At 49.1% G+C, this 12,961-nt stretch overlaps 1 protein-coding gene across 22 annotated transcripts in view; it reads left to right on the top strand.

Moving 5' to 3' along the window:
* LOC106587739 (liprin-alpha-1) overlaps positions 1 to 12,961 on the top strand; it is a 135,963-nt gene that overhangs the window by 31,253 nt on the left and 91,749 nt on the right. For all 22 annotated transcript variants that reach the window (XM_082957979.1, XM_082957982.1, XM_082957984.1 and 19 more), the window contains exons 6-9: positions 2,663 to 2,764; positions 3,004 to 3,225; positions 4,158 to 4,304; positions 9,266 to 9,400. In XM_082957979.1, the coding sequence (XP_082814105.1) occupies positions 2,663 to 2,764; positions 3,004 to 3,225; positions 4,158 to 4,304; positions 9,266 to 9,400 (606 nt within the window). The remainder of the gene's footprint in view (positions 1 to 2,662; positions 2,765 to 3,003; positions 3,226 to 4,157; positions 4,305 to 9,265; positions 9,401 to 12,961) is intronic.

Below are 12,961 nucleotides of genomic sequence, written 5' to 3' on the forward strand. Positions count from 1 at the left end.
AACATGGCCAAGATGTTCAAATGTTCATAGATGACCAGCAGGGTCAAATAATTATAATCACAGTGGTTGTCGAGGGTGCAACAGGTCAGCACCTCAGGAGAAAATGTCAGTTGGCTTTTCATAGCCGATCATTCAGAGTATCTCTACCGCTCCTGCTGTCTCTAGAGAGTTGAAAACAGCAGGCCTGGGACAGGTAGCACGTCCGGTGAACAGGTCAGGGTTCCATAGCCGCAGGCAGAACAGTTAAAACTGGAGCAGCAGCATGGCCCAGGTGGACTGGGGACAGCAAGGAGTCATCAGGCCAGGTAGTCCTGAGGCATGGTCCTAGGGCTACATACTAATATCATCATAATAAATGGCATTTAACCTCTATGGGCTAGGCGGGACGAATTCGTCCCACCGACGTAACAGCCACTTGAAGCCTGTGGCGCGATTTTCAAAACCTTAAAAATCCTATTACTTCAATTTCTCAAAACATATGACTATTTTACAGCTATTTAAAGACAAGACTCTCGTTAATCTAACCACACTGTCCGATTTCAAAAAGGCTTTACAACGAAAGCAAAACATTAGATTATGTCAGCAGAGTACCAAGCCAGAAATAATCGACACCCATTTTTCAAGCCAGCATATAATGTCACCAAAACCCAGAAGACAGCTAAATGCAGCACTCACCTTTGATGATCTTCATCAGATGACAACCCTAGGACATTATGTTATACAATACATGCATGTTTTGTTCAATCAAGTTTCATATTTATATCAAAAACCAGCTTTTTACATTAGCATGTGACGTTCAGAACTAGCATACCCCCCGCAAACTTCCGTGGGAATTCGCTAACATTTTACTAAATTACTACACGATAAACGTTCACAAAAAGCATAACAATTATTTTAAGAATTATAGATACAGACCTCCTCTATGCACTCGATATGTCCGATTTTAAAATAGCCTATTGGTGAAAGCACATTTTGCAATATTCTAAATACATAGCCCAGGCATCACGGGCTAGCTATTTAGACACCCGGCAAGTTTAGCACTCACCATAATCATATTTACTATTATAAAAGTTTGATTACCTTTTGTTGTCTTCGTCAGAATGCACTCCCAGGACTGCTACTTCAATAACAAATGTTGGTTTGGTCCAAAAGAATCCATCGTTATATCCGAATAGCGGCGTTTTGTTCGTGCGTTCCAGACACTATCCGAAATGGTAAAGAAGGGTCGTGCGCATGGCGCAATTCGTGACAAAAAAATTTCTAAATATTCCATTACCGTACTTCGAAGCATGTCAACCGCTGTTTAAAATCAATTTTTACGCCATTTTTCTCGTAGAAAAGCGATAATATTCCGACAGGGAATCTCCTTTTTTCGGCAAACAGAGGAAAAAAATCACAAAGGCGGGGGCGGTCGGGTCACGCGCCTAAGCCCAGTGTCCCTTGATCGGCCACTTGAGAAAGGCGATAATGTGTTTCAGCCTGGGGCTGGGATGACGACATTCTGTTTTTTCCCGGGCTCTGAGCGCCTATGGACGACGTAGGAAGTGTCACGTTAGAGCAGAGATCCTTAGTAAAAGATAGAGATGGAAAAGAAGTTCCAGAAATGGTCAGACAGGCCACTTCCTGTAAAGGAATCTCTCAGGTTTTGACCTGCCATTTGAGTTCTGTTATACTCACAGACACCATTCAAACAGTTTTAGAAACTTTAGGGTGTTTTCCTATCCATATGTAATAAGTATATGCATATTCTAGTTACTGGGTAGGAGTGGTAACCAGATTAAATCGGGTATGTTTTTTATCCAGCCGTGTCAATACTGCCCCCTAGCCCTAACAGGTTAACAGACACTTTTATCCAGAGGGACTTAGTCATGCGTGAATATGTTTTACCTACTGGTGGTCCCGGGAATCAAACCCACTATCCTGGAGTTGCAAGCTCTACCGACTGAGCTGTGAAAGAGGGGGAGAGTGTGTCTGCCTGGCAGTGTAGGGATATATGCGTTTGTGTACACAAGTACATGAACACACCAGAGGAGGCTGCTGAGGGGAGGACAGCTCATAATAATGGCTGGAACGGAGAGAATGGCATCAAACACCTGGAAACCATGGAAACAATGTGTTTAATGTATTTGATACCATTCCACTGATTCTGCTCCAGCCATTACCACGAGCCTGTCCTCCCTGATTAGTGTGCATGTGTGTGTGTTTACTTTTCATGTCAGAGAGGGTCATCTGTATTTGGGGATTTGATAAAGTGGGCTCAATGAATGAGTTAACCTGCTAACTTTAAGAAGCCCTCCGATCTGACTGTGGAGTCCCTTAGGAGGCTTTTTAACAGTACTCTGATCTGACTGTGGAGTCCCTTAGGAGGCTTTTTAACAGTGCTCTGATCTGACTGTGGGGTCCCTTAGGAGGCTTTTTAACAGTGCTCTGATCTGACTGTGGGGTCCCTTAGGAGGCTTTTTAACAGTACTCTGATCTGACTGTGGGGTCCCTTAGGAAGCTTTTAACATGAACCCTTAGTTTCTTCTAATCATTAATGATGTGCTGCTGTTTGTGTCTGGGTTCTGTTGTGCTTTATTGGGTCTTTATTGGTCTTCTATGTATTGGCTGGTCCAATTAAATGTCCCCTTTGGGGTATTAATAAAATACTATCTTCTCCTAGATGTCCTATCTGAGAGAGCAGAATATCCAGAAGAGGTCGCTAGGCGATGGAATGGAAGGTCTCAACCACAACTCTGAAAACACCCCAAGCACAAATGGCAAGGTAGGAAACCTTTTATCCAGAGAGACTTAGTCAGTGCATTTAAATAAGGGAGATAAGACAACCACAAGCCTCGTAGGCCGTGCCCTGCAGCATTTAATATCTAGTGTCCTCCTCTCCCAACTAGTGGTCGTCAGACTGCTCTCTGAGCCAGGAGGAGGACCAGGGGAAGGGTCAGGGGTTATAGGTCATGTCCTAGTTGTTTCTATCTTTAAGAAACCTAAACACTGACTTGTCTGTAGAGGTCGTCTGACGGCTCTCTGAGCCAGGAGGAGGACCAGGGGAAGGTGGGAGAGCTGCAGGAGATGGTGGCGAGACAGACGTCAGACCTGGGGCAGATGATGGAGCGCATGGCAGCCATGACGGGACGCATCAGCGAGCTGGAGGAGGACCTGGACACGGCACGCAAGGACCTCCTCAAGAGTGAAGACGTGAACACACGCCTGCAGAGAGACATACGAGAGGTACATACTGGATGTTAACGTTACTAACACGCCTGCAGAGAGACATACGAGAGGTACGTACTGGATGTTAACGTTACTAACACGCCTGCAGAGAGACATACGAGAGGTACGTACTGGATGTTAACGTTACTAACACGCCTGCAGAGAGACATACGAGAGGTACGTACTGGATGTTAACGTTACTAACACGCCTGCAGAGAGACATACGAGAGGTACGTACTGGATGTTAACGTTACTAACACGCCTGCAGAGAGACATACGAGAGGTACGTACTGGATGTTAACGTTACTAACACGCCTGCAGAGAGACATACGAGAGGTACGTACTGGATGTTAACGGTACTAACACGCCTGCAGAGAGACATACGAGAGGTACGTACTGGATGTTAACGTTACTAACACGCCTGCAGAGAGACATACGAGAGGTACGTACTGGATGTTAACGTTACTAACACGCCTGCAGAGAGACATACGAGAGGTACGTACTGGATGTTAACGTTACTAACACGCCTGCAGAGAGACATACGAGAGGTACGTACTGGATGTTAACGGTACTAACACGCCTGCAGAGAGACATACGAGAGGTACATACTGGATGTTAACGTTACTAACACGCCTGCAGAGAGACATACGAGAGGTACGTACTGGATGTTAACGTTACTAACACGCCTGCAGAGAGACATACGAGAGGTACGTACTGGATGTTAACGGTACTAACACGCCTGCAGAGAGACATACGAGAGGTACGTACTGGATGTTAACGGTACTAACACGCCTGCAGAGAGACATACGAGAGGTACATACTGGATGTTAACGTTACTAACACGCCTGCAGAGAGACGGGTGTGTTTTTATGTAAGGATTGTGTATGTTTGTGTAATGGTGTGTGTATGTATATGCTAAACGTATCCGTCTCTCTCTCTGTCCCGTCTAGTCTATGGCCCAGAAGGAGGACATAGAGGAGCGTATCGTCACCCTGGAGAAGAGGTACTTGGCAGCGCAGCGAGAGGCCACCTCCGTACATGACCTCAACGACAAGCTGGAGAACGAAGTGGCCAACAAGGAGTCCCTGTTCCGACAGGTCAGTACACACGCGCACACACACACACACCAATCGAACCAACAGCAAGATCGGAGCAGTCAATACCGTACAGAGACTATACACCAGTAAGGAAGCCTACAGTATCTCACATCTATAGCCCACCAGTAAGGAAGCCTACAGTATCTCACATCTATAACCCACCAGTAAAGAAGCCTACAGTATCTCACATCTATAACCCACCAGTAAGGAAGCCTACAGTATCTCACATCTATAACCCACCAGTAAGGAAGCCTACAGTATCTCACATCTATAACCCACCAGTAAGGAAGCCTACAGTATCTCACATCTATAACCCACCAGTAAGGAAGCCTACAGTATCTCACATCTATAACCCACCAGTAAGGAAGCCTACAGTATCTCACATCTATAACCCACCAGTAAGGAAGCCTACAGTATCTCACATCTATAACCCACCAGTAAGGAAGCCTACAGTATCTCACATCTATAACCCACCAGTAAGGAAGCCTACAGTATCTCACATCTATAACCCACCAGTAAGGAAGCCTACAGTTGTGGTTTTCCACTTTTTTTTTGGGGGGGGGGGGGGGGGGGGGGGGGGGGGTGTTTTTTGAGGATTTGTGTATTTGAGGGGTTAGTGTGATTGTCGGCTCTTTCCGACAGCAGGAAGAGCCTGCGGGGTCCTGGACCCCTTCTCGTGCATTCACAGACTGCCCAGCGCAGCAGGCACTGAATCAGACGCCTCAGACACATTCACTTCTCTCTCTGTTTTCTCTCTGGTCTGCCTGCTCTTCTCTTGTATGTCCTCTTCCCCTCCTGTTTTCTTTCTTGCCTCGATCTCTCTTCTCTTGTATGATCTCTTCTCTCTTTTTCTAATCTCTATTGGTGGTTTCTCTTTTAGTCTGGGCCTCCATGCTGCCAGAACTGGGCCAGCACGCTGCTGGAGGGGAGAGGAGAAGAGGGAGGGAGACTGCTAACAGAGAAAATAGCTAGCCTTGTTTTAGCAGGGAGATTACATCCAGATTGGAGTTTGTTTATCAAGTCATCCCCCAGGCCAACAAGACGGTACCTAAACACTGTATCAGACACCAGGCCAACAAGACGGTACCTAAACACTGAATCAGACACCAGGCCAACAAGACGGTACCTAAACACTGTGTATCAGACACCAGGCCAACAAGACAGTACCTAAACACTGTATCAGACACCAGGCCAACAAGACGGTACCTAAACACTGTATCAGACACCAGGCCAACAAGACGGTACCTAAACACTGTATCAGACACCAGGCCAACAAGACGGTACCTAAACACTGTATCAGACACCAGGCCAACAAGACGGTACCTAAACACTGTATCAGACACCAGGCCAACAAGACGGTACCTAAACACTGTATCAGACACCAGGCCAACAAGACGGTACCTAAACACTGTGTATCAGACACCAGGCCAACAAGACGGTACCTAAACACTGAATCAGACACCAGGCCAACAAGACGGTACCTAAACACTGTGTATCAGACACCAGGCCAACAAGACGGTACCTAACACTGTGTATCAGACACCAGGCCAACAAGACGGTACCTAAACACTGTATCAGACACCAGGCCAACAAGACAGTACCTAAACACTGTGTATCAGACACCAGGCCAACAAGACAGTACCTAAACACTGTATCAGACACCAGGCCAACAAGACAGTACCTAAACACTGTGTATCAGACACCGGGCCAACAAGACGGTACCTAAACACTGTATCAGACACCAGGCCAACAAGACGGTACCTAAACACTGTATCAGACACCAGGCCAACGAGACGGTACCTAAACACTGTGTATCAGACACCAGGCCAACAAGACAGTACCTAAACACTGTATCAGACACCAGGCCAACAAGACAGTACCTAAACACTGTGTATCATCCCCCAGGCCAACAAGACGGTACCTAAACACTGTATCATCCCCCAGGCCAACAAGACAGTACCTAAACACTGTATCAGACACCAGGCCAACAAGACAGTACCTAAACACTGTATCAGACACCAGGCCAACAAGACAGTACCTAAACACTGTGTATCATCCCCCAGGCCAACAAGACGGTACCTAAACACTGTGTATCAGACACCAGGCCAACAAGACAGTACCTAAACACTGTGTATCATCCCCCAGGCCAACAAGACAGTACCTAAACACTGTGTATCATCCCCCAGGCCAACAAGACAGTACCTAAACACTGTATCATCCCCCAGGCCAACAAGACAGTACCTAAACACTGTGTATCAGACACCAGGCCAACAAGACGGTACCTAAACACTGTATCATCCCCCAGGCCAACAAGACAGTACCTAAACACTGTGTATCATCCCCCAGGCCAACAAGACGGTACCTAAACACTGTGTATCAGACACCAGGCCAACAAGACGGTACCTAAACACTGTGTATCAGACACCAGGCCAACAAGACAGAACCTAAACACTGTGTATCATCCCCCAGGCCAACAAGACGGTACCTAAACACCTGTGTATCAGACACCAGGCCAACAAGACAGTACCTAAACACTGTGTATCATACACCAGGCCAACAAGACGGTACCTAAACACTGTGTATCAGACACCAGGCCAACAAGACAGTACCTAAACACTGTGTATCAGACACCAGGCCAACAAGACGGTACCTAAACACTGTGTATCAGACACCAGGCCAACAAGACAGTACCTAAACACTGTATCAGACACCAGGCCAACAAGACGGTACCTAAACACTGAATCAGACACCAGGCCAACAAGACAGTACCTAAACACTGTATCAGACAACAGGCCAACAAGACGGTACCTAAACACTGTGTATCAGACACCAGGCCAACAAGACGGTACCTAAACACTGTGTATCAGACACCAGGCCAACAAGACGGTACCTAAACACTGTGTATCAGACACCAGGCCAACAAGACGGTACCTAAACACTGTATCAGACACCAGGCCAACAAGACGGTACCTAAACACTGTATCAGACACCAGGCCAACAAGACGGTACCTAAACACTGTATCAGACACCAGGCCAACAAGACGGTACCTAAACACTGTATCAGACACCAGGCCAACAAGACGGTACCTAAACACTGTGTATCAGACACCAGGCCAACAAGACGGTACCTAAACACTGTGTATCAGACACCAGGCCAACAAGACGGTACCTAAACACTGTGTATCAGACACCAGGCCAACAAGACGGTACCTAAACACTGTGTATCAGACACCAGGCCAACAAGACGGTACCTAAACACTGTGTATCAGACACCAGGCCAACAAGACGGTACCTAAACACTGTGTATCAGACACCAGGCCAACAAGACGGTACCTAAACACTGTATCAGACACCAGGCCAACAAGACGGTACCTAAACACTGTGTATCAGACACCAGGCCAACAAGACGGTACCTAAACACTGTGTATCAGACACCAGGCCAACAAGACGGTACCTAAACACTGTGTATCAGACACCAGGCCAACAAGACGGTACCTAAACACTGTGTATCAGACACCAGGCCAACAAGACGGTACCTAAACACTGTATCAGACACCAGGCCAACAAGACGGTACCTAAACACTGTATCAGACACCAGGCCAACAAGACGGTACCTAAACACTGTGTATCAGACACCAGGCCAACAAGACGGTACCTAAACACTGTGTATCAGACACCAAGCCAACAAGACAGTACCTAAACACTGTATCAGACACCAGGCCAACAAGACGGTACCTAAACACTGTATCAGACACCAGGCCAACAAGACGGTACCTAAACACTGTGTATCAGACACCAGGCCAACAAGACGGTACCTAAACACTGTGTATCAGACACCAGGCCAACAAGACAGTACCTAAACACTGTATCAGACACCAGGCCAACAAGACGGTACCTAAACACTGTATCAGACACCAGGCCAACAAGACGGTACCTAAACACTGTGTATCAGACACCAGGCCAACAAGACGGTACCTAAACACTGTATCAGACACCAGGCCAACAAGACGGTACCTAAACACTGTATCAGACACCAGGCCAACAAGACAGTACCTAAACACTGTATCAGACACCAGGCCAACAAGACGGTACCTAAACACTGTGTATCAGACACCAGGCCAACGAGACGGTACCTAAACACTGTGTATCAGACACCAGGCCAACAAGACGGTACCTAAACACTGTATCAGACACCAGGCCAACAAGACAGTACCTAAACACTGTATCAGACACCAGGCCAACAAGACAGTACCTAAACACTGTATCAGACACCAGGCCAACAAGACGGTACCTAAACACTGTGTATCATCCCCCAGGCCAACAAGACAGTACCTAAACACTGTATCAGACACCAGGCCAACAAGACGGTACCTAAACACTGTGTATCATCCCCCAGGCCATCAGTAAACATGAGATGTTTACTGATATGTCTTATTCTAAAGTGGTCAAAATCAGATAGGCTGCGTTTACACAGGCAGTCTAGTTCTGATATTGTGGTCTGCCTGTTCCCATGATTAATGTGTTTGATCTCCAGACAGAGGAGAGGAACCGTTGTAATGTATTGATTAATATGACTGATTGTGTTTGATCTCCAGACAGAGGAGAGGAATCGTTGTAATGTATTGATTAATATGACTGATTGTGTTTGATCTACAGACAGAGGAGAGGAACCGTTGTAATGTATTGATTAATATGACTGATTGTGTTTGATCTACAGACAGAGGAGAGGAACCGTTGTAATGTATTGATTAATATGACTGATTGTGTTTGATCTACAGACAGAGGAGAGGAACCGTTGTAATGTATTGATTAATATGACTGATTGTGTTTGATCTACAGACAGAGGAGAGGAACCGTTGTAATGTATTGATTAATATGACTGATTGTGTTTGATCTACAGACAGAGGAGAGGAACCGTTGTAATGTATTGATTAATATGACTGATGGTGTTTGATCTCCAGACAGAGGAGAGGAACAGGCAGCTGCAGGAGCGTTTAGAGCTGGCCGAGCAGAAGCTGCAGCAGACCATCAGGAAGGCGGAGACTCTGCCCGAGGTGGAGGCGGAGCTAGCCCAGAGGGTGGCGGCCCTCACCAAGGTCAGTCCCGCCTCCACGCCGTCAAACATCATGCCTCCTGAGAGACTCCTCTCCATTTCTCATCCTTTCCCCCGCGTGTGTGTGTGTGTGTGTGTACTTTGTTCCTCTAACTTTCTCACTCATCATTATTCAGGATTCATTCATGATTATCCATAATCGTGGTAGCATCCACATTTAATATAGAAATGTTTAGAAACATCTTCTGTTCCTATTTACAATACAAGTGACACTATGTAGTTCACAATTCAGTTTCTATTGGGGCAAAAACGTAATCTGAAACACTATCTGAAACAAATTTAAAATGCATCCAACAAGTTTGTAGAGTCACCAGCTCGATGTTTTAATTGTGTGCTAGGAATATGGGACCAAATACTAACCTTTGGAGTACTTTAGTACACTAGAAGGGAATTTGTGAAAATACTTATGGAAGAAAAAAAAACATTTTTTTTTTGTTACGTTACAGCCTTATTCTAAAATTGATTAAAAAAAATATTTTTCCCCCTGAGCAATCTACACACAATACCCCATAATGACGAAGCTGAAACTGTTTTTTTTAACATTTTATTTATGCAAATGTATAAAAACATAATAAAATACCTTATTTACATAAGTATTCAGACCCTTTGCTATGAGACACTAAATTGAGCTCCGGTGCATCCTGTTTCCATTGATCATCCTTGAGATGTTTCTACAACTTCATTGGACATGATTTGGAAAGGCACACACCTGTCTATATAAGGTCCCACAGTTGACAGTGCATGTCAGAGCAAAAACCAAGCCATGAGGTCGAAGGAATTGTCCGTAGAGCTCTGAGACACAGAGGCACAGATCTGGGGAAGGATACCAAAAAATATCTCTCCGACTCCTCTGTTTCCTCTCTTCCTTTTAACTCTTTAAGAGTCAGAGATTTCAGTGTAGAACCTGTCACTGCTACACCACCCAGCTACCTCCACCCAACCACCCAGCTACCTCCACCCAGCTACCTCCACCCAACCACCCAGCTACCTCCACCCAGCTACCTCCACCCAGCTACCTCCACCCAACCACCCAGCTACCTCCACCCAGCTACCTCCACCTAACCACCCAGCTACCTCCACCCAACCACCCAGCTACCTCCACCCAACCACCCAGCTACCTCTACCCAGCTACCTCCACCCAGCTACCCAGCTACCTCCACCCAACCACCCAGCCACCTCCACCCAGCCACCTCCACCCAGCCACCCAGCTACCCAGCTACCTCCACCCAGCTACCTCCACCCAACCACCCAGCCACCTCCACCCAACCACCCAGTTACGCAGCTACCTCCACCCAACCACCCAGCTACGTAGCTACCTCCAAATAACCACCCAGCTACCTCCACCCAGCTACCTCCACCCAACCACTCAGCTACCTCCACCCAACCACCCAGCCACCCAGCTACCTCCACCCAACCACCCAGCTACCTCCACCCAACCACCCAGCTACGCAGCTACCTCCACCCAGCTACCTCCACCCAACCACCCAGCTACCCAGCTATCTCTACCCAGCCACCTCCACCCAGCTAAATCCACCCAGCTACCTCCACCCAACCACCCAGCTACCTCCACCCAACCACCCAGCTACCTCCACCCAGTTACCTCCACCCAACCACCCAGTTACCTCCACCCAACCACCCAGTTACCTCCACCCAACCACCCAGCTACCTCCACCCAACCACCCAGCTACCTCCACCCAACCACCCAGCTACCTCCACCCAACCACCCAGCTACCTCCACCCAGCTACCCAATTACCTCCACCCAACCACCCAGCTACCTCCACCCAGCTACCCAGCTACCTCCACCCAGCTACCCAGCTACCTCCACCCAACCACCCAGCTACCTCCACCCAGCTACCCAGCTACCTCCACCCAGCCACCTCCACCCAGCCACCTCCACCAACCACCCAGCTACCCAGCTACCTCCACCCAGCTACCTCCACCCAACCACCCAGCCACCTCCACCCAGCCACCTCTACCAACCACCCAGCTACCCAGCTACCTCCACCCAGCTACCTCCACCCAACCACCCAGCCACCCAGCTACCTCCACCCAACCACCCAGCTACCTCCACCCAACCACCCAGCTACGCAGCCACCTCCACCCAGCTACCTCCACCCAACCACCCAGCTACCCAGCTATCTCTACCCAGCCACCTCCACCCAGCTAAATCCACCCAGCTACCTCCACCCAACCACCCAGCTACCTCTACCCAGCCACCCAGCTACCTCTACCCAGCCACCCAGCTACCTCCACCCAGCTACCTCCACCCAGCTACCTCCACCCAACCACCCAGCTATGCAGCTACCTCCACCCAACCACGCAGCTATCTCCACCCAGCCACTTCCACCTCCACCCAGCTAAATCCACCCAGCTACCTCTACCCAGCCACCTCCACCCAGCTACCCAGCTAAATCCACCCAGCTATCTCTACCCAGCTACCTCCACCCAGCTACCCAGCTAAATCCACCCAGCTACCTCTACCCAGCCACCTCCACCCAGCTACCCAGCTACCTCTACCCAGCTACCCAGCTACCCAGCTACCTCCACCCAGCTACCTCCACCCAGCTACCTCCACCCAGCTACCTCTACCCAGCTAAATCCACCCAGCTACCTCCACCCAACCACCCAGCTACCTCCACCCAGCCACCCAGCTACCTCCACCCAGCCACCCAGCTACCTCCACCCAGCCACCCAGCTACCTCCACCCAGCTACCTCCACCCAGCTACCTCCACCCAGCCACCCAACCACCCAGCTACCTCCACCCAGCTACCTCCACCCAGCCACCTCCACCCAACCACCCAGCTACGCAGCTACAACCACTCAGCTACGCAGCTACCTCCACCCAACCACCCAGCTACGCAGCTACCTCCACCCAACCACCCAGCTACCTCCACCCAACCACCCAGCTACCCAGCTACCTCCACCCAACCACCCAGCTACCTCCACCCAACCACCCAGCTACCTCCACCCAACCACCCAGCTACCTCCACCCAACCACCCAGCTACCTCCACCCAACCACCCAGCTACCTCCACCCAACCACCCAGCTACCTCCACCCAGCTACCTCCACCCAACCACCCAGCTACCTCCACCCAGCTACCTCCACCCAACCACCCAGCCACCTCCACCCAACCACCCAGCCACCTCCACCCAGCCACCTCCACCCAACCACCCAGCTACCTCCACCCAACCACCCAGCTACCTCCACCCAGCTACCTCCACCCAACCACCCAGCTACGCAGCTACCTCCACCCAACCACGCAGCCACTTCCACCCAGCCACCTCCACCCAGCTACCCAGCTAAATCCACCCAGCTACCTCTACCCAGCCACCTCCACCCAGCTAAATCCACCCAGCTACCTCTACCCAGCTACCTCCACCCAGCTACCTCCACCCAGTTACCTCCACCACATATCTTCCTCCAGTCTCTTGTTATTGTCATTAAGTCCTGTCTAGTAATCTCTGCTGAAGTCCTGTCTGTCAGTCCGCGGTTTTTACTCCTGTCTGTCGGTCCGCGGTTTTTACTCCTGTCTGTCGGTCCG

This window comes from Salmo salar, chromosome 11, assembly GCF_965601325.2.
Source record: "Salmo salar chromosome 11, fSalSal1, whole genome shotgun sequence".
Lineage (NCBI taxonomy): Eukaryota > Metazoa > Chordata > Actinopteri > Salmoniformes > Salmonidae > Salmo > Salmo salar.